The sequence below is a fragment of the Corvus moneduloides genome, chromosome 14, assembly GCF_009650955.1.
Source record: "Corvus moneduloides isolate bCorMon1 chromosome 14, bCorMon1.pri, whole genome shotgun sequence".
Taxonomy (NCBI): domain Eukaryota; kingdom Metazoa; phylum Chordata; class Aves; order Passeriformes; family Corvidae; genus Corvus; species Corvus moneduloides.
Window position 1 is genome coordinate 20534846 of NC_045489.1, and position 27653 is coordinate 20562498.

A 27653-nucleotide genomic window follows, 5' to 3' on the forward strand; every position below is an offset into this window, starting at 1 on the left:
AATGAGGCGCGGGGGGCCGGCGAGCGGGCGGCTCGGCATGGCACGGCACGACGCGGCACGGCACGGCACGGCACGGCATGGCTTGGCTCAGCACAGCTCATGGCATGGCTCTGCACACACTGGCACAGCACAGCATCTTTCTACTCAGTAGCTTGGCATGCCATCCTTTAGCCCAGGCACCTGAAGTGAGCTGCTTGGCTCAGCTTGGTACAGCCCAGCCAGCGTATTTCAATTGTCCAGCTCAGTCCAGTATGGCATGATATGGAAGGCTGGCAGACTTCAGTGCAGCATGACACAGCACAGCTCAGCTCAGTGTGGGATGGCAAGGGGGCCAGCATGGGTTAACTGGCCCAGCATGGCTCAGCTTGGCATGCCTCGGTGCAGTTCAGCTGGGTTGGCACATTCTGGCTTGGCTCAGCTCAGCTCAACACGACACAGGGCTGGCCAAGCTAAGTTTGGTACAGCACAGAACAACCACGGGCCTCATCTGGCTTAGCTCCACTTGGCCTGGCCCAGTTTTGCTCAGGGCAGTTCAGCTTGGTTGACTTGGACAAGCGGGGCTGGCACAGTTCAGCTCAGCACAGCCTGGCCTGGCTTGACTTAGTTTGGCCATGCACAGTTCAGCTCAAAATGACCCAGTTTGGTTCAGCACAATATGGTGCCACCAGGAACCCACACCAATAGGGCCAGCTCGGCACAGCTTAGCCTGGCATGGCAGCAGTTCAGCAGCACTCATGCAGCTGCGAGGCGGTGGCAGTAGGGTGATGCAGCCCCCCCAGCTCCCCACCGCACAGTCACACTGGCGCCTCAAGCTCCACTGCCTGCAGGCCAGCACATGCTGCTGGCTCCTGTCTGACCCAGCCATGCCAGCCCCCACCCTGTCCCTATCCTGCCGGGCACCTCAGGGCGTGCATGGCAGTTTGGCCGTTCTTCACCTTTGTCTTTTCCCTGCCAGGCCCAAGAGGAGCAGCTGTGCTGCTTGGGGGAAATTGAGGCACGGGGAGGAGGTGGCTGATGGCAGCCGAGGATGGTGGGAGTGGATCGGAACGGATTCCTGGGGGAGCCCGAGAGTCCTGCTCCTCCCCTTCCCGCCTGGGGCCACGACTCTTACTCATCTCCTTCCCAGACATCCCAGACGGCACAGCCGGCCTGGAAAGCTCTGCTCTGCAAGCAACGCCTGCGGCCCCTGGTTGCCTGCCACGGCCCGGGAGGGTCGGCTTGCAGTGCCAGGCTGGCGAGCCACTCTAGGCTTGTTCATTCCCAGTGCTGGAAGGGTCTCAAGTTTCTCTTGGTAGTCCCTGTCCACAAGCACCTGCCTTGAACTCTGCCTGCGCCCTGCACAGCCCAGCTGCAGGCAGCCCAGTACATGTGTACATTCTTGTGCCCGTGTCACAGGGTGCAGGGTGGAGTGGTACCTGGGCTGTTTGTAGAACTGGAGCCCACCCAGGAGCGATGCATGCCCCCCACCCCCCCATACAGCCTTGACAGGTCCACTGCTGTCATGTCCACCCCTGACCCGAATCTCCTGCTCTCCCCTATGGCCTTCCCACCTGCCTTGTCATGCCCCCCCCCCCGCCCCCCCATGACTGGCTGCTGCCATGCCCTGACTTTTCCCAGCCTTCACTGGCTCATCTGCCACTTGTGCCCTTTCCCAAATGAGTAACCAGGGCTGCCTGACCAGGCGAGAGGGCTCTGTGCCCTGGCTCATCACATGGCCCCACAGCACATTTAGCACCACGCACACCCCCACACAGCCCTCCCAGCCCTTAGCACTGTGTCCAGCTGGCACCAGGAAGGGTGGGCAGCAGGCACCAGTACAACCCCCGCCAGCTCTCCCATGTCCCTATGCCTGCACCAGTGGTTCCCAACCAGTGTGCCCACCCCCTGGGCCCTTCCATCCCAGCAGGAGAGCAACAGTGTACTGTGGGTCTGAGCACAACACCAGGGGCTCTGGAGGTGGCACTGACTGCAGCTGCCCACACCAGAGGCCCTTTCCCAGGCAAGCACCATGGAGTCACTGTCCACAGTATGGAAAGTGCCTCAAATGGCCCATGCCAGCAAGAGGGTGGGCATCATGCTTGCAGCCTCTGGGCTTTGAGCTGGTGCTAGCAGAAAGACCTGGAAACTGGTCAAGGTAGGCAAAGTTGTGGGCATGCTGATGGTGATGACAGGATGATGCCTACAGTGGGGTACTGCTGGGCTCAGGGTCACTCTGCTCATGCACCTGCCTTAGTGCCAGGTGGGTAGAGTGAGGCACTGGGCAGCCTGGCTGTGCTGCGGGGCTGTTGGGGAGCAGAACCCCAGGCTCTGTGCCTGCTTGGGGCAGTGCAGACCAGCTTGCAGCAAAGGGCACAAAGGTGCTGAGCCACTGCTGGAGAGGCAGCACAGAGTGGAGGGAGCTGGAGGGACTCTCACTGCATGAAAGCACCCTCTCAGGCTCTGGCCCCATTCCCCTGGGACCCAGGGCGCTCCTGCCTCTTTAAAAGCTGATTGAGACCATGCCTTTAAAACGGGCCTGGGCAGGGACCTCCTACCCTGTAGGAGGAGGCTGGCCAGGAGCAGGTGGGCTGAGTGAGCTGGTTCTCCCACCCCACTTCACCCCACTCCCCTACCCCAGCACCTCTACAGCCCCCATAGCCAGGCTCTGTCTGGCTAGATTTGTTCCTGGTCTGGGTTTTAGTCTGGAATTGTGCCCCATTTTGCATACAGAATCCCCCCACCTTTCTGTTCCTGTGTCAAGCTGAAGCAGCTGGTGTGGTTGTCCTGGTTTGATAGGAGCTGGCAGCACCCTGGGATCCCTTTGCTGGTGCCCACAATCAGCTCTGCCTCTCAAGTGGGGAGAAGCATGACTGCAGGTTAGGTCTTCCTAATTCTTCTGCTGGCCAGCCCCACCTTGTCCCATTTACCTGCTCCCTCCCCAAACATGCACTCACCTATCATGGCTATGCCCTACCCTTTCACCAGCTTCCTCCTCCTCCTCCTTGTTGTGCCCCTTTCCCAGGCTGCAAACCAGTCCCCACTGCCCCTTGGCTCCCTGCCTGCTGTCCCCACCCTGCCCCTCGGCTCCCTGCCTGCTGTCCCCACCCTGCCCCTCCTGCAGGCCCTGCAAACGCGGGTGCCAGGCAGCCCAGGCTGGCAAGTGGGGCCAGCCAGTGGGCAGCCCCTGCGCTACATGCTGAATCTGTACCGGCGTGCCGCTGACCGCGAAGGCCGACCCCGCCGCAGCCGCAGCCTGGGCACCAACACCATCCGCCTGGTCCAGGCCAGTTCCCATGGGGGTCAGCCTTGGGCAGGTAAGCAGCTGGTGGGCACTAAGGATGGTATGAGGGCTTAGCAGAGCTAGCAGGGTGAGCTTGAGCTCTGAAGGCGAGGTCTCTTGCCTGTTTCCTCCCTCTCTCTACAGTGTCCTGGCTGGGGTTGCTTGCTCTTGGCCATGGGGTTCCACTTGGCAGGAGTTCAAGGCTCTGCCCTAGGGGTGAGACGGGCAAATGCATCGCTGGCCCTTGTGTGCCCTTCTCCCCTTCCCACCCTGCCTGATGCTGTGCCAGGCTAGTGGTGTTCATGCAGAGGATGAGAAATGTTACAGACTCTCTTTGCCCTTCACCCCACTAGCAAGTCTTCTGTTTGCTGCAGCTTCTGCCTTGTGCTGGGGCATATGGCTGTCACGGGCTCCAGTGTGCTGTGTGGGGCTGTGGCAGCACCATGGGAGAAAGGGGTGCTGCACAGTGCCTCCTGTACTGTGCTGAGGGGGTACCGGTCACTGCTTCCCTGCAGGTCGCTGGTACTTGCAGGCCCTCACCTACCACCTGGAGGGCCAGCCAGAGGCCGAGCACCTCCTCAGAGCCACTGTGGTCTACCTCCCCAGTCTGTCATTGGCCCATGGTCGCCTCCTCTGCGCTCTGGAGCTGGTGGCAGCCAGCGAGGCACCCAGGGTGCTGCTCAGCCCTACTGCCCGTCCCCGCTATGGCTGGGCTGAAGTTGACGTCACCCCTTACCTGGTGCTGGGGAACAGCAGCGTGGGGAGCCTGGCACTGCGGCATGTCTGTGTGCGTGCTGGCCGAGCAGGAGGCCACGATGCCCTGGTGGCCCCTAGCCACCCTTTCCTTATTCTCTACCTTAATGATACTCAGGCAGAGTTGGCACCTCCAGCAGCAGAGCCCCACCGACACCGGCGTGATACAGGGATGTTGGCTCATGACCTGCCCAACTACCTGCGGGAGCAGGGAGGGGAGAAGAGTGACTGTTCCCTCCGCCCCTTCCCTGTCAGCTTTGCACAGCTGGGCTGGGACCACTGGATCATTGCTCCCCACCGCTACAACCCACGCTACTGCAAGGGCACCTGTCCCTACCTGCTCCGTGATGACTACCATGCACCCAGCCATGCTGTGGTACAGAGCTTTGTTCATCGGCTTGTGGATGCCAGTGTGCCCCGGCCCTCCTGTGTGCCCTACCGCTACAGCCCCATCAGTGTCCTCATGATTGAGCCCAATGGAGGCATACTGTACAAGGAATATGAGAATATGATTGCAGAGTCCTGCACCTGCCAGTAATTTCCACTGCCCCAGCACATCACCCCTGGGCTCTGCCTCTTCCTGCAGATCTGGACTTTAGAGTTTATCTTGCTCTGCCTGCGGCTTACTTGGCTCATCTCCCCTCCCCATGCAGCGCTGCTCAGTGGGGAGGTTTTACAGTGACAGTTTTATGTAAATTGTGGATTTTTAAAGGCGGGAACCTGTGCTGGGGTGATTGCCCCGTGGCATCTGTCCTTCCTGCAGCCCCCATGGCTGCTGCCTGGTTTTGGTGGGCAGAGGGGCTTGGCCTGATGTTCTCAGAGATGAGCTGTGTCCTTAAACTGGAGTGCAAAGCTCTTAGGAGGTGGCTGGGAGTCTCCTGGTAGAGCCAGGGCAGGGAGGGTGAGAAGTCCAGGTGTCTCTGTGCCTTGCATTCGACACATTGGTGGTGTCATGATCTGATGTGACCCTGCCTGTGGCATTCCTCCCCAACTCACAAGCACCCCATCCCTCTCTAGTCTCAGCTGCAGAGGCATCTCATCGGGCTGAGAATTTTGGCTGGAGGGAGAAAGCCTCTCTCCTCCCCTGCAGTTCTGCTCTGGAAGGGCTATGGAAAACTGGAGGGACCTGAGCTGCCATCTCTGCTTCCAGCGCTAGAGGCCAAGGCAGCTGCCTGTGCTGGACTCTGCCTGCTGTTTCCTCTGACACACTTGTTCTTCAGCTCCTTGGCTTACCCTCTAACAGGGCTCAGGTCTCATCCTATCCCAGAAATCAGACTCCCGTCGCAGATGTCTCTCTGCCTTCTTGCACTCTTGCTGTCACACAGGCCTTGGGCTCTGCTGGGCTTCTGGCACGTCCCTGTTCCCAGAAGAGTCAGTCCTGCTCTCAGCACCCCTGCTGCCTGACTTTCCTCTATTTATTGCTTGACTGTGAATAAATAAATTGATTGATTTTGCTAAAGACCATCTTGGCCTGTTCTTGCACTGTCCCTGGGGTGCAGCAGGTGCCCCCTGGGATAGGCTGCATCCCGGTGCAACTGCCCTTGGGCTTTCACTGGAGGAGCTGGGTGCGGGGGTAAATCCCAGCTGGTTCAAGTGGGACCTGTGAGAAGTGCCTCCACTGGAGCACAGACCTGCCCTAGTGCAGAGGGGACCAGATGTGGCTGCGGGCAACTGCCTCCGTGGGGCTGGGAACAAGAGATGCCCTACATCCCTCTGTATGGGGCAAGTCCTAGGGGACCATGGAGGGGCAATGAGCCAGGTTTCCTGGGGCTGTCTGTCACCATGGCCAAAGCATTTCTCTGCCAGGGCTATTTTGGATAGGTGTCTGCAAGCAAACCTGCCTGTTGCTGGATATGATGCCCTGTTTGCAGTGCTGGAGCAAAATTTCCATTCTTTGAGCATCAAGGCATAGGTGGCAGTCATCATCCTTGTCACCAGAGCTTGGGGGCACTGTCACTCCACAGCTCATGGCTCTTGCCAGGGTCTCCTCTTGCTTGAGGTCTAGCCCCATCTGTTATTGCTGGCCTAAGTCCCTTGGGGAGGTTTCAGCACTTTTATTTTTCCTGTGAGTGTTTGCTGTTGGACAGGGTGCTGTCAATTCCAATCCTTCCCTTTTTCTGCTAGCCTTGAAGTTTCTTTCCCATCCTGGAAGAGTGAGAAACCACAGACCCCCAGGCTCCTCTTCTGCCCCTTGTCCCCAGTTAGCCATATCTTGGTCATGAGTGGGGAATGTCTTCTCCTTTTTTGCAAGCTCACAGATCTGATCCCTATCAATCATTAAGCACGTGGTGTTAACTCATTCAGGCAATTGATGATAAAAGGCATGGAGCTGGGCACGCTCCCAGCCCTGGACACCCTGGATGCCACTTGGCCCCCACCTGCCCAAAGGGGTCCCCAGGATGAGGGGTGCTGCGGTCTCCAGGAGCCCACTGTGCCCAAACGCTGCTGGTGCACATCTGTATGATGCCCATGTGTCTGCCCGCACCTGTGCCTGCAGGTGTATCCCTGCGTGTGTGTGCACGTGTATGATTGTGTATGTGTATGGGAAGTGTGTGCTTATTTGTGTGTGTTTATGGGTGAGTGTACCTGTGGGTATGTACAGGTTTGCACACCTGTGGATGTACATAGGCGCGCGTGTGTGTATTTCTGTGTGCTATGGACACGTGGAAATGCAAAGGGTGTGTGCACAGCTGTGTACACGTGTGCGTGTGGAGGTATGTGTGCACACGAGTCTGCTTGTGCATGTGTTCCAGTGCGGGTGTGTGCACACCTGTACGTGAGCATATGTGTGCATGTCCATGTCCCTATGTGCACGTGCACACCTATGGACGTGTCCATGCCTCTGTCCACATGTGTGTCTGTCCACGCATCTAGCATACGTGCGTGTGTCCATACAGACCCACACTGGTATGTGTATCCGTGTGTCCGTCTGTGTGTCTATACAGTCTCACACCAGTACGCGAACTCATCTGTGTGTCCCTGCGGTCCCACACCAGTCCGTGTGTCGGTCCCACACCAGTCCGTGTGTCCGTTCCACACCGGCACAGGTGCGTCCGCGCGTCCGCCCCTGTGTCCGCGCGTCTGCCTCTGTATCCGTATATCCGTGTGTGTGTGTCCGTGACCCCCTCTGTGTATCTGTGTGTCCGTCCGTGTGTCTGTCCTTGTATCCGTGTGTCCGTCCTTGTAGCCGCGTATCCATACTCAGCGTTGCTCGGCCTTCGCCCGGCAGGCGGCCCCGCACGCCGCCGCTCCCCCGCCCTCGGAGCCGCCATGGCGGCAGGTCCTGCGCAGTCGGTAGTGAGCGCCCCGTGGGCCGAGGCCGCCGCCGGCGAGGAGCGCAGGGCAGCGCGGCTGGGGCGGCCGCTCAGGGGCTGCGGTAGTGCTCGGGTATGGCCATCGGCGGCAGGGACCCGGCTGTGCCGCGGGGCGGAGCGGGGAGGGGCGGAGCGGGGCGGGGGCTCTGAGAGGACCCGTGCCGTCCCGCCAGTGCCAGTGCTAGTCCCGGTCCCGGTCCTGCTGCCGCCGTCATGAGGAGCCGGAGCAACTCGGGCGTGCGTCTGGACAGCTACGGGCGCCTGGTGCAGCAGACCATCCTTCGCCACCAGGTGCGGACCCTGCCCGGGAATGGGGAGCAGACCTGCGGCCCCGGCGCGCCCCGTTGGCCGCTGGGCCAGGCAGTTCCGTGGGAACGGTGTGTCCCTTCCGCAGGACGCGGTGACGGGGCTGCTCCCCGCCAGCGCCGACCACCAGGACGCCTGGGTCCGGGACAACGTGTACAGCATCCTGGCGGTCTGGGGTCTTGGCCTGGCCTACCGCAAGAATGCCGACCGCGACGAGGACAAGGCTAAGGCCTATGAGCTGGAGCAGGTAGGAGGGAGCAGGAGCCGGAGGCGGGGCTGGTGTCACCCGGGGACTGCTGTCACCCCGGTCTGGTCAGCCTTTGGCACAGCTGGGCCAGGGGCCCAAAGGCAGTGCAGTGAGGGCAAGGACACGGGTGTCCCCCGACCCAGGAGGCAGTAGGAATGGATGTCAGAGCCTGCTCTTCCCAGACCACACTGGAGCCCAACCAGAGGGTCTAGACCTCTGGCTCTGGGATGATCTGGGGCCACAGCCCTTCTCTCAAGGGCTGGGGAGCCATGCTCTGCAGCCATGTCCTCTGTCCCGCTGCACAGCATGGCAGCCTGGCCTTGCTGGCAGACCAAGAAATCTTCCCTCTGCTGTTGCCCAGGGGCTGTGAAAATGTAAGCGGGGGCTCTGATTACAGACGCTGAGCCCCACAAAGGTCAGCAGCCAGCTGATCCTGAGTCAGGGCTTCTCCTAGAGATTAACAAACCTGTTTTCCTTGTTCCTGCAGAGCGTGGTGAAGCTGATGCGGGGGCTGCTCCAGTGCATGATGAGACAGGTAGGGGCTGGGGAGCAGCTCTGAGTGTCAAGTGGTCTCCCTAAAGCCCAGCTATGCCACAGAGTCCTAGCTGTGCCAGCCCTCCCCAGCCTTCCCTGATGAGCAGAGGGAAGGCCCCTTCCAGCAAGTCTTGAAATAAGTTCTGAGTGGGCATCTGTCCTGGGTGTGATTGAAGTTCCAGAGCTGTGGGCTGGTGGCCAGTGGAGCCTTTGCCAGCTGCTCCCTGTCTCTTGGCCTGGCAGGCGCTAGGACTCTGCAGTTCTCCTCCCTGAGGGCGTTTGGGGTAACCCTTTTCCCTCTGCATGGTGCAGCTGTGGCAGTGGGCCCTCCACTGCTGCAGTCCTGTGCTGCAGTGGCATGTGAGCCTGCACTCATTGCCTTGGTGCACGGAGGGGCTCAGCCCAGGGGTTGTGGAATTTCTGCCCTGCCAGGCACAACTCCATATTCTCCACTCATGGCATGGAGCAGCCCTTGGCTCGGGAGCTGTCTGGAGACAGGGTTCAATGAATGCCTGCGTCTCTTTGCCCTTCTCAAGGTGGACAAAGTAGAGGCCTTCAAGTACAGTCAGAGCACCAGGGACTGCCTGCATGCCAAGTATAACACCCACACCTGTGCCACTGTGGTAGGAGACCACGAATGGGGTCACCTACAGATGGATGCTACTTCCCTCTACCTCCTCATGCTTGCACAAATGACGGCCTCAGGTAATGCTGGGGGCTGCCATTACAGCTTTGAGCGTGCTGGTCTTCAGGTTCACGAGAGTCTCAGTTTGGGTGCAGCTTCCTGGGTGCCAAGCTGCTGCAATGGCTTCCCTGATCCCCACTATTTTCTTGTGCTCACAGTACCTGAGGTGGGTTTGGGCCCCTTGATGTCGATCTCTCCAAAAGCCCCTGTTTGTCTGAAGCCTTAGTGCTGCCATAAGAGGTGGGAGTGGCGATGGGGTCAGCTAGGACATGGCTCCCATTGGGCAGGCATGCAGTGGGGAGGAGTCCTCCCTGGGTTCCTGCAGCCCCATCCTGGGTACTCTTGTGGGCTTGGAGTGGCTAATGTGAATTCTTCCCTGTGCTTCAGGCCTCCACATAATTCACAGCTTGGATGAAGTCAACTTTATCCAGAACCTCGTGTTCTACATTGAAGCTGCCTACAAAACTGCGGTGCGTAGCATGTGCTGGGGAAGGGGGGTGTGCTCCAGTGGTAGAGATACTGCACTGGTGTCTAGGAACAGCTGTGGGTTCCCCCTGAGCCACACCAGCACCTTCTGGAAGCACCATGGATGGGTGGGATTCAAAGGCTTGCTGGGTGTGTTCTGAAACAGTGCCTGGTTCACAGGACTTTGGCATATGGGAGCGTGGGGACAAGACGAACCAGGGCATCACCGAGTTGAATGCCAGTTCTGTCGGCATGGCCAAGGTGAGCTGGGAAGAAATGCTGGCTGAGGGGGAGTGAGGAGCACCAGTGGCCTTGAGATGCTTTTTGACAGGACAGGCTGGGCATGTTGAACTGCTGAGTCTCAATGCCCCATGCAGTGATAGGATCCTGGGGAGCAAGACTCTTCTTCTTGTACACTGGGATAAAACTGTGCCCTTCTAGCCTGAGTTTTGCCTGAACTGGGAGTGAAAAGTTCATCGGGGGTGTGTGGCAGAAATGTCCCAGGCCCTTTTGATGTCTGGAGCTGTGGTCCCATTTCAACCAGAGATGTTCTACAGCCACAACAGGATTCAAATTCTTTTAAATTTGGGCAGTGCTTTACACACAGCAACTAGCATGGAGTGAGAGCTCTTTCAGATGAGCAGCGTGGTGAAGGACATGCCTCTTTGGGTCTCACCGTGCTTGCAGGCTGCCCTGGAGGCACTGGATGAGCTGGATCTCTTTGGAGCCAAGGGAGGCCCACAGTCAGTGATACGGGTGCTGTCGGATGAGGTGCAGCACTGCCAGGTGAGACCCACGCAGGCGCTATGCTGTTGCAAGAGGAACTGTGATCTGCTGGGTTTGTGGTGTGAATGATGCCTGGCCTGACAGCCTAACAACCTTTCCTTCCCCTTTGCCCAGTCCATCCTCCACTCAATGCTGCCCAGGGCCTCCACATCCAAGGAGGTGGATGCCAGTGTGCTCTCTGTCATCTCCTACCCGGCGTTTGCTGTGGAGGACAGTGAGCTGGTGGAAATCACCAAGCAGGAGATTATCACCAAGCTGCAGGTGAGCATCTCTGCCCTTGTCTCACTGTTCCCAGGAGACAGCTGCAGTCCAAACTGTTGTAGCCCTTTTCTTTCCAAAGACATGTACAGTGGTGGGTTGCTGGGGCATGTCCTCTCCCAGTCTGCATGACCTGTGGCAGGGGTGTGCAAAGAAGCAGCCCTGTGTGCTGTGGCCCCAGGCTGTGATTGTGGTACCTGAGCGCTGGGTGAGCAAGGGAGGGGATGTTTGGCCGAAGGAAACACCGTGCCCCTGCTTCTGCATTCAAGGTACAAGATATCTCACACTGTGCCTCCTGCTCAGCAAATCTTTCTCTCCCTTCCAGGGGCGCTATGGCTGCTGCCGCTTCCTCCGGGATGGATACAGGACTCCCAAAGAGGTGTGTGTCCTCAGCCCTGCTGCCTGGCAGAACTTGACTGCCAAGCAGCAGCCCACCTGGATGCAGCACAAAGGCTGTGTTGGGGACCCTTGGGAATACAAGAGCCCTGAGTAGCCCTAGGCAGTGTCATGGATCTGGGCAAGGCTTCCCAAAATGCCAGAGCTCATTGCAGAGGTGGTATGTCTTACCCACACCCATAGCAGACGGCCAGAGGCTGGCTCTGCCTGCATCCTGGAACCCGGTGGTGTGTCTTTCTTAGGCTGGGAGAAGGTGGAACCAGTGCCCAGCATGGGAGCCCTGCTCAGGTGGGCTCTCCCAGGGCTGCACCTGAGCGAGGGCTGGAGATCTGGGGAGGTGACTGTGCAGAGCCATAACCCAGTGGCCTCATCTACGGCAGCTGTCGCTGTTGCGCACAGGGATGGCAGAAAACGACATGAGTTCAGGTCAGAGAAGCATGGTCAAAGCCAGAGCTAAGACCACATTTAATGGAAAACTCATCTTTTATAGTGTGGTTCGCAATAAAGAAATTACATGATTGGCCTATTCACCCACCACCTCTAAAGGTGATAGGTTGAGCGGTATAACACCCATCTGTAAATATTATTTTTCCATGTACCCAAAACAATATGCAGTTCTCATAACAATTATGCAGCTGCAAAGAGTTTACTTTTCTCTAACTGCTTTCTCATGAGAGACTGCGTGAGAACAGAAGCTTCTCACAGGAAAGCTGTGAGAAGCTTGTGAGAAGCTGCAAGAAGCTCTCTACCAGCTTTTTAGCATCCACACAGCTCTGGAGGTCACAAAGCTGCTTCTGTCTCTCCTAGACCAGCTGTCAGCTTGGGTACTGCCAGAATGGCCCTAGGAGCAAGTGGAGAGTTTGCTGCTTTGGGGAGAGAAAACAGGAAAATTTTATAAGCAACAGTCTCATTTGATAACCACTGAACTAGGAAATGATACTCAGAGGCTCTTAAGTCATCACCAGCTGTGCTTCTGAAAACCTGCCCATAATAGGCAGCGTGTGTGGCTGCCCCGCTCCAGAGCGAGAGAGAAGCAGGAGCATCCCCAGTCCAGTGTTGCCAGCGCTTGTGAGCTTTGGCAGCATGCAGAGTTGTGGATTACTTACTTCTGGGGAGCTGTGAGTCATGGAAAGGGCAGCGGTGCCTTCAGAGGCATTCAGCTAGCTGGAGTCAGGTGGGATTTTGGAAGCTTATGGCTGGAGTGCAGGTAGAAGACATCTGCATCTTCTGTCCTCTCTGCCTGAATAGTCTGCTAAGGCCAGCGCTCTCCCTTCTCTGCAGCAGACAGAGCAGTTAGCAGGGAGGGCCGAGGAAAGGGCACTACACCACACAGACCTGAGGTGGGAGGACTCTGTGCAGGCAGCTCTTCATCCTGACAGCTTCCCTTGTGTCAGGCTCACAGTGGCACCACATGGCAGGAGGGCCCTGGAGGGACTTCTCTGGCCCTGTGTGACCAGCCCAAGCCCTTTCAGCTGGCTGGGCCAGCTTGATGATGCTGGAGGAGACAGATGCTGAGGGGCTCAGGCAGAGCAGGCAAGGCAAAGGGGACCCAGCATGGCACAGGGGATGTCATGTTGTTGCTGTACAACAGCACAACATCTGGGGTGTTCTGGGGGCTCTGGGGTGCTCTCCTGGGGACCAGGTACACCCCAGCAAGGGTAAGTCTCTCCATCATCAATGCAGGAGTCTCAGGAGCAGGTAGTCCAATGGAGGAAACAGAGGCTGCAGTTGAAACTGCGTTTCAGCTTTGTCTTGGCCATCTACAGAGGAGGGCTGGGAGGACATTTGAGGCTGGGGTCTCAGGAGGAGGAGAAGCCCTGTCAGTTTGAGAGGATCCTGTTATGTACCACCTCCTTTGATGTCACTTACAGGACCCCAGACGCCTCTACTATGAACCTGCAGAGCTGAAGCTGTTTGAGAACATTGAGTGTGAGTGGCCTCTCTTCTGGGCATACTTGATGATTGATGGGATTTTCAGTGGAAACATGGAGCAGGTAAGAGAGGCAGGACCTACTGGGCTGGTGAAAAAAAGTCCCTGGCAGGAGAAGTGTGCAGGGGAAGGATGCAGGGAGCCGTGATCGGTGTCAGATTCCCTCTCCTCTCTTCTCAGGTGCAGGAGTACCGGGAAGCCCTTGAGGGGGTTCTCATCAAGGGGAAGAATGGGGTACACCTGCTGCCAGAGCTGTACAGTGTCCCACCAGATAAGGTGAGTGATCTTGTGCTATGGTGGGAAGCAGGAGCGTCTTACAGAATCACAGGATATTCTGAGTTGGAAGGGACCCACAAGGATCATGAAAGTCCAACTGCTGAAACTCCTGGTCTCTATTAATTTTAAGTGCTTATTATGCCAAATTGTTAGTGAAGGGGCAAATGTAATGCATGGAAACCTCATGTATGAAAAGGATGGCTTGGAGCTGTTATGAAACCATGTTGGATAAAAATTGGTTTTTTTCCCCCAAAGCATTTCTTACTCCCATACGCAAGAGTTATTTGCTGATAGTCTGCTTTCTTGGAGGCTGAGTGCTCCAAGAGCTCAGGACAAGCAGACCTGGGCTGAGTAGGTGGTGCTGAGCTCCTGTTCAGTGGTGAGGGGATTTGTGTGGGACTGGGGTAAGAGCAGTGGCCTCCTGATGCCCAGGTCATCCAGGGGAGATAAGCTCCTCACCAGTATCAGAAAGCATCTCTGGGAGCTCCTGGGGCATGTCAGTCGTTCTAGTGGGGTAGTCTGAGCAGCTGATCTGTTGTCTGACACGGATGCCGGGGGCAGTCATAAGAAGAGAGGAGGCGTGTAACCAGGCTCTTTCGGACCCTCTGTGACAAATGCTGTTGTGGGGCCTTGTTTTAAACCTTGAACTGCTGGACTTCAAGATGCAGTGAGAATGCTTCCTTCAGCATCCTGTGTCTGTGGATCCCTTCTTGACCTCCTGGCTTGTCTTCCAGGTGGATGAGGAATACAGGAACCCACACACTGTGGACAGGATACCCATGGGCAAGCTGCCACACATGTGGGGACAGTCCCTCTACATCCTGGGTTGTCTGATGGCTGAGGTAGGGTCACCCTGAGTGCTGGGGAGGGCTGTGCGACCAGGTCTTGAGCTGTGAAGGTGCAAATGCTGCCACTCACCACGGGGAAGTCCCCCAGGACCTCTTAAAGGTGGGTTGTCCATAGGCATCACCCGTTCTATCCTGCCCATAAAATGTTAATCTCTTTATACCTTTTTTCCCACAGGGGTTTCTAGCTCCCGGTGAAATAGATCCCCTCAACCGCCGTTTTGCGACTGTCCCTAAACCTGATGTGGTGGTCCAAGGTGAGGGAAAGGAACCAGTCCCAAACCCCTAAGCCTGGCAGGTGGGGGGACTCTTGCTGTGCGGAATTCGCAGAGGTGGCTCTGGGATGGCTCTGCTTACTGGGTTGCTGCCAATACAGCCCAGTCTCAGCTCTGGCAAGGTGGGTGGAAGATGGGTTGCAAGGCCTTCCATTTCATTCTGTGTTGACCCACAGAACTATCACGTGCTGCAGCCTCCCCTGCAGAGAGGTTGAAAACTGTCTTCCTGCCACTTGGTGGGGAAAACTTGTGTGTATAGAGTGTTAGGAGGGGCAAGGCAGACTTGTGCAGTGGGAGCTGGTTCCCAAGGGACCCCAGACAGCTTCCTCTCTATGGGGTGGTGCCTTGTATGTGTCCCCAAAGGCATGGGGCAGTGCTATCACACCCTTGTGCCTCTGTTTTCCATCCGCAGTGTGTATCCTGGCCGAAACAGAGGGAATCAAGGCAATCCTGCAGAAGGAGGGCATTGATGTGGAGACTGTGGCGGACGTCTACCCCATCAGAGTGCAGCCTGCTCGCATCCTCAGTCACATCTATGCCCGGCTGGGTGAGCTGCACTCCCTGCTCCTGCAGCAAAAGGGGTGCAGAAGGGTCTCTCCCACCCCTGGCACTCCTGCTCATAGACACTCGTGTCCTGCTCTCTGCCTGGCTGATGAGGATCCTGCTGCCCATTTCTAGGCCTGATAAAGCCACTCATGCCCAAGGGGAACAAGGTGGCAGGCAGTGCTGTTCAGCATGATTCTGACAGGGATAGAGCTTTGGCTTGCAGTTGCACAGTCACCCCAGGGACAGACAGAGACTCTGATCCCTTTGGGTTGAACCTGGTGTGGGCAGGAGTTGTCTTCTGTTCCTGTATTCAGATCTGGGTGGGGGAGGCCAGCCAGACCCCAGGAAGTCCCTGGGCCGTCCCTGTCAAAAAGAGCCTGAAGCTCAGGCAGTATGGCTGTTGCTGGGGGGTGGGCAGGGCTGAGTGTGACGGGAGGATGTGCTCACCTCTGCATGCTTGCTTGCTCCTTGATGCTGCAACCCCTCGGGCATGGAGTTTGTTGTGCAGGAGCCAGAGATTTAGTGTGGGCCAAAGGAGACATCTGATCTGCTGTGATTTAATTTGGCGGCTAATTTAGGCCACCAAAAGGCCAAGTGTGACATGGGCAGGGGGAGCAGCCTGGTAGCTGCCAGAGCTGATGAGCAAGGAGTGATGCTGTTGCTGCACCATCCTGGGCTTTGGGAGTAATCCAGGAGCAATTGGAATGCTGATAGAGCTGTCAACTTTAGGGGGGCCAGCCCTATGCAGAGGGGCACCTCTAGCCCTGCTCCAGCTTCTGACATACCCAAAGACCAGGAGGTGTGACATTGCAGAAGTCAGGAAAGGCTGTGTATCGCTGTTTCAGCATGTCTCTACCCCTCTGGGCAGGTCTGGGGACAGAGAATTACTGTCCCTTCGAGCTGTACCAGCTTGACACAGGGTTCTGGGGTATCCCAACCACAAACCAGCACTTCCCTGCTGGTTTGTAGCAAGAGTCCTGGCACTACTTGCTGCTGCAGCCCCTTTCATGAGGAGGCTTGTACTAAAAACTCCTCTTCCTGCCCTCCCAGGCCGCAACAAGCAGATGTGCCTTACTGGACGGCCCTACCGGCATATGGGTGTCCTTGGGACCTCCAAGCTCTACAAAATCAGGAAGAGCATCTTTACCTTTACCCCACAGGTGGGTGACATTGCACAGGCTCATTCCCAGCTATTCTGTGTTATGAAACTGGGCAGGATGTTTCTTCAGTGGCTGGGTTATTCTAAGGTGTGACCCAGCACTCTTGGAAGAGCCTGGGACTGTGGAGTAGTCCAACTCTGTGGCATGAGGCAGCACAGTTAGTGGTCCTGGCTGTGTGGATATTGCAAGGTTGAGCCTTCTGATGATCAGTATTGGAAGAAAATCTCTGCTCACGCTGACAAGGACACCAGGAGGAGGCTGATGGCAGGCCAGAGGACAAGCAGTGTCCAGGGGACAAGCAGTGTTGCAAGCCTAGCACTATGGGGAGCGCATGTTTGCTTGGAAGAGGCACAACATGGACTGGCTGTGTGGGGCCTGGATGCTGCTGCTGCTGAGCTGTGGCGTTAGTTACCTCCTCATATTTGTTAGTGGCCAGTAGCTGCCCTGGGGGTTGAGGGTTCCTTGCTAGGCTGTACTAGCACCTGCCAAGTAAGGTGGGATGAGCCATCAGTGCAAAGGAGCTGCCCTCAGGGCAAGCGTGGCCAGCTTGACCATGTGCCTGTGGGAAGACATGGGTGGCACTATAAGAACCTGGTGACTGCATGAAGGGCCCATCACGTCTCCTGCTGTCCTCACAGTTCATAGACCAGCAGCAGTTCTACCTGCCTCTTGACAACAAGATGATTGTGGAGATGCTGAGGACGGACCTCTCATACCTCTGCAGCCGCTGGAGGATGACTGGGCAACCAACCATCACCTTCCCCATCTCCCACACCATGCTCGGTATAGATACTCCAGCGTCACAAGGCATTTGACTAGAGCAGCCCTGGGAAATAGCTCTGCAGGAGGGAGTGGGGAGATGTGTGACCATCTCAGTAACAGGGACCTGGTGAGGCTGGAGTAGCTGGTAGTGTCCTGTGAAGAGTTTACTGCTCTGAGGAGCCACGCTGAGTGGTCTGGCATCTCACAAGGCAGGGCAGGGCAGCTGGTCTGGCATCTCACAAGGTTGCCTGTCAGGCACTAATGCCTGCAGCTCAAGGGCTGTTTGCTGGCACTAATTGAATTGAATACAATTGAGGCTCCAGACAAATAGGCTTGTGGGAAGGCCTTTTCGGAGCAAGACCAAAAAAGCAATTTGTGTATACAAGTGTTCTTGATGCTCTTTCTGCATCTTCACTCTTCCCTAAGACTGAGCACCTGCTAAAGGCTTTCCTAGTCAACAGAGAGGGGAAAACAGTAAACCAGGAGCAAAGGCACAGAGCAGAACTGGCTTGCCTGCAGCAGCTCACAGCTTCCCTGTGAGCCTGGTGCAGGGGGGTGACTTTGTTCTGCTTTAAGGCCTTTCTGTCTTTCCTTGTGTATTTGAAATCCCCTTAATTTCTCAAGCATGCCTTTTGCTGTGGTGCCTCTTGCCCTCAACAGCAGTCCACTCATCTGCTGCCTCATGTGAAAGGCAGAGACAGAGCAGGGGGCTGTTAGGTGCTGCTGTCTGGTACTGTCAGCTTCAGCCCATGGTGAAGCCTGGAGGGCATCCTGGCCTGGTTTTCCTTGAATCCAGCCTGGATAGCCCAGAATTTCCCTTTTTGGGTGGTGCTCTTGGTACCACAGTCTGACCATGTACCCCAGAGTAAGGGTCTGGCCATGGTGCTTTGGGTGTCTGAATGCCCACCTGGTCCTGGCTTACTTGCTGGGAGCAAGTTTGAGCGTGAGAGCCTGACTGCCTGTGCCTCTTCTACACAGATGAAACCAGCAGCAGTGTGCACCCCACGGTGCTGGCGATGCTGCAGAAGCTGCAGGATGGGTATTTCGGTGGCGCAAGGTGAGTGCAGCTTCCTGCAGTGCAGGAGGGAGAGGGCTGGTGGCCTCCAAGAGCCTGGTTATGAGGATACCTGCTAGGCAGAGCATAGGCTGTGGGGGAGCAAGCTGGGGAGGATACACTGGGGTGTGCTAGGCTATCAGTGTGCCCTGGGGCTATGATCCAAACAGAGGAGATGAAAGAGAGGAGATAGCTCTTCATGTCCTCAAACCCATGGCTGCAGGATTCCTCTGATAGCTTTTGGGCAGCCCTTCCATGCCCACCCGTAGCTGAGAGAGTTGCAGACAGCTAATGTAGACACCGGTGTGTGTATGCTCCTGGTGAACGTGTCTCTCCCCATCAAAAGGCCTGTGAAGCCAAGGGTATCACCTCCCCTTTCCTCTCCGTGTGACCTCCCTGTCTCTTGCCCAGAATTCAGACCGGTAAATTGTCGGAGTTCCTGACAACGTCATGCCGAACGCACCTCAGTTTTATGGACCCTGGGCCAGAGGGTAAGGTCTTTGCCAAGAGTTACAGGCTCAGCAGTGACAGCTTTGAGAAGCTAGACACCAAGGAGTGGCTGCATGGCTTGCAGGCAGCAGAGGATGGTAAGGGAGAACAGGCCAGTCACTGCTTTGGGCTGGCAAATGCCTAACTCACCCTTACACCCATAACACCCAACCTCCCTGCCAGCATCCACCGCTGTGTTCTTCATGTGCTTGGGTTCTCACCCTGTTCCCATCTGACCCTCTGTCAACCTTGTCTGGAATAAGCGGCTCTGACCTTCATAAGCTGCTGTGTGGAGAAGAGATAAAGGGTTGGCAGCCTGCTTCCGCTTGAGAGATGTGGCTGAGGGTCTTTGATGCAGAAATGGCGGTGCAGAAGGTGATAGCACAGTGACCAAGGTGGTGGGGAAGAGCCACCATGTCCCTAATTAATCTGGTTTTTTCTCAAAGCCTTTGCCCCTCCCCTGGGCAGAGCTGCTCCAGTGAGTGCCAAATTGAAGCCTTACTGCTGTGTAGAGAGTACCTGAGAATGCCTTAGCCCATCACAGCATGAGGGACCTCACCTTGTGCTGGGACCATGGCAGGATACAAGTTTTGCTGTCCCCCATGCAAGCAGGCCTGGGGACATCTCCTATGTGACCTGGCACTGATCATTATCAGCCTTCCCACTATCTGTTTTACCTCTGCAGCTCCTGCAGCCAGTGTCTGCACTGCTGGGACTCTGTTCATTTTTCTTGCCCTTCTCTCACTTCGCCTGCAGCCTCCTTACAGGCTGCATCAGGGTTTGTCCAAGGTGTCTGCTTTGCCTCCCAGCTCCAGTGAGAGGATCCGCCTGGCCTTTCAACAGCATCTCAAAGATGCTACATTTTAAGGTTTTCCCATGGTCAGATGCTGCACCCAGGCAGGTGAATGTTCTCAAGGGTGGTGCTTAGAGGATTTTTCCAGCCTAGCCTTCAGGCACTGGCATGAGGCATTCTCTCAAGGGGTGGAAAGGGGATGCCATGCTGCTTCAGGTGCAGTCTGCAGCTCACTTCCTGGGGCCAACACACCTCCGAGTTTGCCAGCTGGAGAGCAGCATAGCTTTGCCCTGGCCCACTGTAAGTGCATTGACAGATCTGTGTTTTATCTGGGGCAATTCCCCCCCCCAGGGGCACCCCCTCACTTTTACCTCCTGACTGAGCAGAGACCTGGCCTTTGAGCACCCTCTTCCATGCTGCTGTTAGCACGTGGTGCCTCTGGTGCTCCTGATGTGGTGTTGGGAGCTGCTTGAAGCTGGGCAAAGAGCAAGGCAGAAACCATAACTCTTCCTGTAATTCCTACTTAGAAATAACTGTTGCAAAACCCACCTTGCCTTGCTCCCTTGCTGCAGTCCTACTTGGAGGATGCCCTTGCTGTGCTGGGGTGCTTGTAAGTGGTCTCTGCTTGGACAGGCTGCCCCTGGCTGTACCTCCCCACTTCTTCCCTGGAGGGATGGAGTGTGAGGGTTTTCCCACAGGGTTTGAGTGGCACACTCCTATCCTTGCTCGGGCTTGGATCAGAAACGTGCTGCAGCCCTATTGCTTCCTTTGTCAAGGGGGGACTCAGAGGGAGCCCCAGTTTGGGGCAGGCAGTGTCCCAGACAGAAGTCATGCAGGAACGGGGTGCTTTGTGTGCCTGGCTGCTGGCACTGTCCGTTAGTCCACCTGGCTGCCAGCACTGGCCCTACATTGTCACTTCATGCAGCCAGCAAAGCTTTGTCCCTGCTGAGGCACAGCTGGGAGCTCTCTGGGCTTTTGGGTGCCACGATTCAAAGTGGCTGAACCCCTGCTCTGCTGCCTTCACCTTCCAGAGGACACCTACGATGAGGTTACTCAGTACTTGGATCACCTGCTGCAGCACACGACTCCCCAGTCAAACCTTCCTCCCACCACCCAGCGGGGAGGGCTGAGCCGCTTCAGGGCTGCTGTCCACACCACCCGCGACCTCATGTCCCTGGCATCCAAGGCCAAGGACCTGCATGTCCAGAGTGAGTAACTCCAGCACCCTCCACACCTTCCCAGGGGTGAGGTTGAAGTGCTTTGGGAGCTTTCACAGCTGTATGATGCTGGGGTTCCTGTGGATTGCAGAGGAACTAAGCCTTTACCTGGGCAAAGGCACAATATGTCCGTCATGTTAGTCCTGGCCATGGAGTTGGTGCCTGTGCAGCCCCATGGAAACTCAATAAAGGATGGCAGCTCCCTGCAGTGTTCGTCTGAATGGGTAGACAGGAGCTGCTTCTCCCATAGCCAGCTTCTCTGCAAGGACTGCTGGGGGAGCAGTGTCAGAGTGTCTGAGGTGGTTTGGGGCACAGTAGTGGTAATTGGGGCTGGACATGTCTCTGCCAACCTTTGGTTTTTTTTAGATGTTGGGATGTATGTCCCCAGCAGGATCTTCCAGGCATCCCAGCAGTCGGTCAAGCTGCTGAGTTCACCCCACCAGCATGACTTGGATGGCAAGGTGAGCTCTGTCTCTCCCAGACTGAGCTATCCTTTCAGCTAGAGCCAGTGTCCTTGCAGGACTGCAAGGGGAAGGCTTGTTGTTTGATGAGGGGGAATGTGCATGGGTCCTTTGGTGCAGGGTGCTGGTGGTGCTCATCAGCAGCACGGGTCTCCCTTCCCCCAGAGCCATGCACTCTATGCAGAGATGAACTTGCCCCGTGACGAGGATGGCAACGTGGACTGCAAGGCACTGGTGGACCAGCTGCGCATCTGCCCCACGCTGCAGGAGCAAGCAGACATCCTTTACATGCTCCACATCCTCAAGTAGGATGAGCTCTGTATCCTGAGGGCTCACTATGCATAGAGGGGTTTGGCACAGCCCACAGGGCCTGCCAGGGAGCTGTGACAGGCAAGCTGATGAATATAACCCAGCACCTCCTTCGCAGGGGACCTGAGTGGCACACGGGGCTTGATAGTGAGCCTGGCCCCACTGTCAAGGAGCTCCTTACTGAGCTGTATGTGCGGGTGGGGGAGACACGCCAGTGGGCCCTGATCCGCTACATCTCTGGCATCCTCAAGAAGAAGGTTGAAGCTCTGGATGAGGTAACAGCTTTACAGCCAGCCTCTAGCAGGCTGAGGTCTGTCAGGGAGGAGGCAGCAGAGTGAGCAGGTGAACCATGACTGCGTCAGGTCTGTGTCCCTCTGCCTTGTGCTGAGCCCCCATATCCTCAGCTGTTGACAGTGGCTGCCTTTCTGTCCCCAGGCCTGTACTGACCTCCTGTCTCACCAGAAACACTTGACGGTCGGGCTGCCCCCAGAGCCACGTGAGAAGACAATCTCCACGTGAGTATGGCACCTCTCCCTCCCCAAGGATGCTGGGCTGTGTCTGGATGTGAGCCTGCTGCTCTGTGGTCCATGGGCAGGAGTGGCCCTGGGAGGCTGTCCCCAGCCTGTATCTCTCCTCTTGGGACTGTACAGACTGGGAGTATGCAGGGTTTGCTCTGCTGCCTCTCACCTGCTCTGCTGTTTGTTCACACCCCAGCCCGATCCCCTATGAGGAGCTTGTTCGCCTTATTGATGAAGCCAGTGAGAAGAACCTCAGTGTGTCCATCCTCACCCAGGTGAGGGGCCAGGTTGTCAGGGGACCCCACAGCTGGGTGTCTGCCCTGGTGAGCAGCAATGGGGTGATCTGCCTCTGCCCCTCCAGGAGATCATGGTGTACTTGGCCATGTACATACGCACACAGCCTGCACTGTTTGCTGAGATGTTCCGCATCCGCATCGGGCTCATCATCCAGGTGATGGCAACAGAGCTGGCACACTCCCTGCATTGTTCAGGTACATGCGGCAGGGACAGCACTGTAGCTGGGGTAGGTGTTGTGATGCTTTGGGCTCTGTCGGCCGGAAAAAAGTACTGTTAAAAGTGGGCAGCTCAGGCTAGGACAAGACCCTGCATGGAAGTGCCAGTGTCTGCAGCTGGACCTGTTCTTGAGCAGCACAAGCAAGTGATTGCACTGCAGTCTCCATCCCAGCATGTGTCGGGCTGGCATGGGGAAGATCTCATGTTGCAGGCAACACCTGGAGCTAGTGTATGTCCTTGCCAGATGAGCTCCTGTACCAGCGCTCCCCCTGCTCACAGAATGGCATGCAGGGTAGAAATGTCCTAGGAGGACTGTGAGGCAGGCCACAAAATCACAGTTCTCTTCTCTCCAGCTGGAGAAGCCACAGAGAACCTGATGAATCTCAGCCCATCAGACATGAAGAGCCTTCTCTACCACATCCTCTCTGGCAAGGAGTTTGGGGTGGAAAGGAGTGGTGAGTCTTGCAGCAGAGAGCATCTCAGGGAAAAGCTTGAGTGCAGAGCATGGCCAGATCTACATGTTCCTACCTGTGAGGGGTGTCCCTGTTCTCCCCCATGTTCGGCACAGATGCTTCAGTACTGGAGGGGTCCAGCAGGAAGCTCTGCTCTTCATAAAGATAGTGCTGAGTGATTTCTGGGGTCAAGCCCGAATCTCATGGCTATTTGAGCTTTGCTTAGTTTGGCACTTGACCTGGTTGGGTCTGAATTGAAGCAGTTCTGTTCTGCGCTCATGGGTCTCTGATGCTATCATGTTAGGGGGCAAGGGCATGCAAAGGTACCAGTGCCTGGACAGCGATGAGGGATGGCCATGCCTTGAGTGATGTTGCCCACTCTAGACCTCTCTTCCTCTCCAGTGCGTTCAGTGGACTCGTCGCTCACCACTGCTGTCTCCATCTGTGACATGGAAGCTGTCGGGACCACCAGGCCTGAGCACACTGGCCTCATCAGGCTGAAAAGTGAAATCAAACAGGTGAAGCCACTTACAACAGGTCTTGTGGGTGAAAACCAGCTACAGACCAGGCAGAACAGCTGGAAGAGTGGGAGACACAGATGCTTCCAGGAGCTAATTTTGTCTCTAGTCCTGCCCTCGGGGGAAAATTGGGGTGAACCTGGTAGTGGGTGGGGGTTGCTCTAGCAGTTCAGGGGGAGCACAGGGGTGCTTGAGAAGGTGCAGTGGTGGGGAGGACCATGTGGTGTCCCAGGTGTGGCTAGTGTCTTGGTGGGCATCTTCCAACAGCAGAAACTTGATTTCCTTCTTCTCTTGCAGCAATTGGATAAACGTTGGCAGTCTCTGCCTGGGAGTAAGGTGAAGCCCTCCTGGTCCTGCAGCCTCAGCTTTTGCCCCTCATGCCATGCACCAGGGCAGCTTCCCTGCATGCTCAAGTCAATGAGCTTCCCTCAGCTGCTGCAGCAATGAGTTGGCTTCCCCTCTAAGCAGGCTCAAGGCTGCTGTATTCAGGTTGGGGACGGAGGCTGGCTCCCTGGAAGAGGTCAGCATGGCTTAACATGCTGTGGCAGCCCAGGGCTGACCACTGCCCACAACCTTCAGGAGCTCCCCTTTGAGTGGGACCTGTTGTGTTTGGACTAGGAAGGTAAAAGGCTTCCCTGAGCTGTGGGCATACTGCCATTACAGCCAGCTGGGAGCTGTGCTCCGGAGCCGCTGTGCTCAAATACATTCCATTATACCCACAAAATCTGCTGAGCAGGATGGCATGATGCGTCCAGTGCCATGACCAGTAGTGACTCTGCTGGACAGTTCACTGGATCCTGCCTGCAGCCTCCCCAGGTATTTCTTCTCTGAGGAAGGAGGTTTCTGGTCAGCTGCAAATGGCAAGGACCTCCTCTTGTGCCTGGCATGTGTCCAGGAGGAGTCCTGAGCTCTAGAAGGTGTCTTGTTGTCCAAGAGACAGAGCTTGCAGGGGCCAGGCTGATGCAGCAGGTTTAGGGCCAACTTGCTGCAGTGTGAAACCTGACATCACAGAGGGCTGTCTCTGGGCAGTGACCTTGCTACTGGTCCTCCTGTCTGCTTGAGACTAAATCCTTGCCTGTACCAGCAGCCAGCAGAGCAGTAGCAGTCCTATTCCTGTGTGCAGGCCAGCACAAACCCACTGCTTCTGCGGCCCTGGCATGTGCAGCCCTCTGCAGCTTTCCTTTCAAAACTCCATCTCCAGCTCACCCTGGCCCTGGGATAACTGCCCTGTGACCTGACCCTGACCTGTGATGCTGGTGCTGTTTGCTGTGACCACTGCCCTGCTCTGGCATGGTCTGATTTTCATCTCTCCCTTTCTCTTTCAGCCCCTCAGTTTGCAGTCCGGGGACACCAACCTCAAGTCCTCTCTGGTAACCTGTGTTTGTTGGCTGCACACATGGGGTCTGTCCTGTTTGTGGCTGCAGGAAGGAGCTGTGCTTTGGGGGGTGCTGCAGGGAGCTGGGGCTGTAAGGTGGGCTTTGCTGGGGGCAGGGGTGGCAGCTCTGTCTTGGGAATGAGGCTGGAGAACTACAAACTCTTGAGCAGCAGCAGGCTGCATTCCTGAGGGATATTTAACTTTGCAGCAGTCTCTGTGGTTCTTGTTTTGTCTGCCCAGTCTGCTGGGCACACAGAGCTGCTGGGCAAGGGCTCCTTTTCAAGCATGCTGGAAGACCAGGGCAGTAAGGACAACCGGCAGGGCCAGTGGCAGCGGAGGCGGCGGCTGGATGGGGCCCTTAACCGTGTCCCTGTGGGCTTCTACCAGAAGGTCTGGAAGGTCCTGCAGAAGGTGAGCTAGACATCAGCTGGTGCCTCTCCATGTATGTGAGCCTCTGGTCCCAGGCACCAGCCTTGCCACAGGGACTTAGACTCTCAGGGCTGGTCCCTGATGTTTAGATCTGTGCTTCATTACAAGGCCTGCAGCTGACCTTGGAAAGCTGTGGAAGACCTGCATTTGTAGTCTTGTAGGACTTACCTCAGCATGTATCTTGCATAGGGGAGCTGGGGTCTGCTCATGCATCAGGCAGACAGGGGCGTGGCTAGAGCCACAGTTGAAGGTGCTCTGGGCACAGCCCATCCTCAGCATGGTGAGCCAGGGAGCAGAGCCCCATGCAGGGGGGCTCTGGCTGACACTGAATGGATGGGAAAGGAGTGATGCTATGTGGAGTCAGGAGGGGGAGCTGGGGTGCAGCATGCACCAGTGTTCAAGTGGGAGCAAGTTTGTGGGCTGGACCTGCATATCTTAGCATGGTTATCCAAACCATAACTATGATCTCCTTCTTGTTCTGCAGTGCCATGGCCTCTCTGTGGAGGGCTTTGTTCTTCCCTCCTCAACAACCAGAGAGGTAGGAGGTTCATGTGAATGGGGAGTGGGGCACATGGGTTGTTGTGTGCTGGTTACCCTGGGTGATTGCCCAGCATAGCTCAGGAGTTGAGCAGGTGATACAGTGCTCTAGGTACACTTCTTTCTCCCTCCTCACAGATGACCCCAGGGGAAATGAAGTTTGCTGTGCATGTGGAGTCTGTCCTCAACCGTGTGCCCCAGCCAGAATACAGGCAGCTGCTGGTGGAAGCTATCTTAGTGCTCACCATGCTGGTGGATGTGGAGGTGCACACCATTGGTGGCATCATAGCTGTGGAAAAGATCTTGCACATAGCCAATGACCTCTTCTATGAGGAGCAGGTAGGGGCCAGGCCTCACCCAGGGCTGCTGGCTACATTCCACACAGCTATGCAGGGCTCACCCACTTGGAGAGCCCTGCCTGTTGTCCCCATTGTGTTGATGGGGGACAGCAAAGCTGTAGTGTCTTCCTCCCACTGCTCACCATCAACGTGTCACACTCTGAGTGCAACAAAGGGTGCTTCGGATAGAAGCTGATAGGGGATTGCCTTTCTTCCTAATGATGCCTTTCTCCTTCCCTGTCTAAAATCCAGAAAGCCCTGGGCGCTGATGAGCACATGCTGGAGAGGGATCCTTCGACAGGCATCTGCAGCCTGCTGTATGACAGTGCACCAAGCGGCCGGTTTGGCACCATGACCTACCTGTCCAAGTCGGTGGCCTTGTACGTGTATGACTTTCTGCCCACAGATGGCTGTTCCATGCAATAGCTCTTGCAGTTCCTCACTGGGTTGCAGGTGCTCTGGGAAGGTTGTTTCATACAGCTTGTAAAGATGGTTAGTTTAGTTACTAGGTTAGTTTGCGAGGCAGCCTCTGTCACCATCTCTCCTCCCAGCCCTGGCCTCTTGGTGGGTGAGAGGCCCTATGAGGAGCTCCACAGGAGGCATGTGTCCTAAACTGACCTGTGCCTGTGTGTGGCCTTTGGAGCAAGGAAAAGGCTGAGCTTTGAAGCATGCTTGTGTTAGAAGGTTCTGTCTGCATGACTCCTCCTGAGCCATCACCCCCAAAAAGACCTCTGTCTGAAGGACTTGGAAAGGGCTCCCCTGACCAGACCTGTGTGCTCAGCATTACAATGCTCTCTGACCAGCTCACACTCTCCCTCCCTCCAGCAGGTTTGCAGTTTTTAACCTCTTCCACGCTGCTTTTTATTGCAAATCTGCAGGATTTATACTAGTGTACTTGTTCTTCCTGCTACTATTGGAAAAGCTTTGCTAGAGGAATAGCGGATGGTGCATAAGCCTTTCTCCCAGTACATTCAAAATCAATATGGTCCAGCCCAGCCACAGCTGTGCTGCTTGGAAGCAGGCAGCCCCTCACCCCCTCCTCCCCTCCCCCTGGGGGTCCTGTGTGCGGAGCTGGGGAGGTTGTGGTAGCCAGGATCCCGTTTACCTCCAAGCTGTAGTACAAGGCTTCTGGCTGGCTGGGACATGCCAGTGGCAGCCCCTCTGTGCCATCTGCTCTATCCCGGGCAGGGGTGCTAGTGGCCAAGTCACAGGTTCTTGAGCTCTCATGTGCTCTGTGAAGCAGCTCTGAGCTGGCTGCTTGGTATTACCTGTGCAATCAGAGCCATGCTTTTAATGCTCATCTCTGGCCTCTGTGCCATCTCCCACAGCCTGGCACAGAGAGGGGTGGGGACACAGTGGATCCCTGCTCTGATCTATCCTGCAGCTCAGCCCCCACTCAGGATGGTGTGGTTGGACTGATGAGGATCAGGCACACACTCCACAAAATGGTGGAGGAAGTGGGGTTCCCTTTTGGCTTTCCCTCCCTAAGACTTCACGTGTGCTCCAGTATACTCAGCACATCGAGCAACAGGCCAAGACCCCTCACTTGAACCCTCTGACCTTGCAATGTCCCACAGCTTGTCACAGGCCAGCCTGATACCATCCATGTCCCCTTCCAAGCCTGGTTTACAGCTGTCAGTGAGCAAAGCTCTGAGCAACCTTTCCCCTTTGGGAAAGGTTGATCTCATCTAAAACCAGCATGCCTTGTTAAAAAACTATTAAAAAATCTGAAATTGTGGCAGTGACATCAGCCACCAAGCCATGTATTCAGAAGACTGAGTCCATCTCTTTCAACGTCACTGCCCACAACTGGAAGGACAGAGGAAAGAACCTGTGTTCCAGAATCCCTTACC

At 56.3% G+C, this 27653-nt stretch overlaps 2 protein-coding genes across 7 annotated transcripts; both read left to right on the forward strand.

Annotated features, from left to right (window-relative positions):
- Positions 1 to 2307: 2307 nt before the first annotated feature.
- BMP15 (bone morphogenetic protein 15) lies at positions 2308 to 5394 on the forward strand. Its single transcript, XM_032124174.1, has 3 exons — positions 2308 to 3020; positions 3084 to 3293; positions 3775 to 5394. Exons 1-3 carry the CDS (start codon positions 2924 to 2926, stop codon positions 4548 to 4550), a joined length of 1083 nt encoding a protein of 360 aa, XP_031980065.1. The 5' UTR covers positions 2308 to 2923; the 3' UTR covers positions 4551 to 5394.
- A 1896-nt stretch (positions 5395 to 7290) lies between these two features.
- PHKA1 (phosphorylase kinase regulatory subunit alpha 1) lies at positions 7291 to 27566 on the forward strand. Of its 6 annotated transcripts, none has more exons than XM_032123605.1 (34): positions 7291 to 7399; positions 7500 to 7617; positions 7721 to 7879; positions 8367 to 8414; positions 8950 to 9118; positions 9486 to 9568; positions 9744 to 9824; positions 10251 to 10349; positions 10464 to 10610; positions 10933 to 10986; positions 12875 to 12997; positions 13114 to 13209; positions 13944 to 14051; positions 14233 to 14311; positions 14742 to 14876; positions 15926 to 16035; positions 16674 to 16818; positions 17776 to 17854; positions 18263 to 18438; positions 20165 to 20341; positions 20717 to 20811; positions 20977 to 21116; positions 21239 to 21395; positions 21556 to 21635; positions 21835 to 21913; positions 22000 to 22129; positions 22505 to 22606; positions 23006 to 23121; positions 23419 to 23457; positions 24447 to 24491; positions 24737 to 24907; positions 25410 to 25463; positions 25601 to 25801; positions 26053 to 27566. In XM_032123605.1, exons 2-34 carry the CDS (start codon positions 7540 to 7542, stop codon positions 26224 to 26226), a joined length of 3729 nt encoding a protein of 1242 aa, XP_031979496.1. In that variant the 5' UTR covers positions 7291 to 7399; positions 7500 to 7539; the 3' UTR covers positions 26227 to 27566. The 6 variants fall into 6 exon arrangements, with proteins under 6 accessions (XP_031979496.1, XP_031979499.1, XP_031979502.1 ...); XM_032123609.1 differs by having other exon boundaries at positions 7292 to 7399; positions 18263 to 18342; XM_032123608.1 differs by lacking the exon at positions 23419 to 23457.
- The last annotated feature ends 87 nt before the right edge of the window (positions 27567 to 27653 follow it).

Coding starts and splice junctions, on each gene's coding strand:
- PHKA1 (XM_032123605.1), top strand. CDS start 7,540: ATGAGGAGCCGGAGCAACTCGGGCGTGCGTCTGGACAGCTACGGGCGC. Junction 10,611..10,932: donor AGATTATCACCAAGCTGCAG/GTGAGCATCTCT, acceptor TCTCCCTTCCAG/GGGCGCTATGGCTGCTGCCG. Junction 21,396..21,555: donor AGGTTGAAGCTCTGGATGAG/GTAACAGCTTTA, acceptor TTCTGTCCCCAG/GCCTGTACTGACCTCCTGTC.
- BMP15 (XM_032124174.1), top strand. CDS start 2,924: ATGCACTCACCTATCATGGCTATGCCCTACCCTTTCACCAGCTTCCTC. Junction 3,021..3,083: donor GGCTGCAAACCAGTCCCCAC/TGCCCCTTGGCT, acceptor CTGCTGTCCCCA/CCCTGCCCCTCCTGCAGGCC. Junction 3,294..3,774: donor TGGGGGTCAGCCTTGGGCAG/GTAAGCAGCTGG, acceptor GCTTCCCTGCAG/GTCGCTGGTACTTGCAGGCC.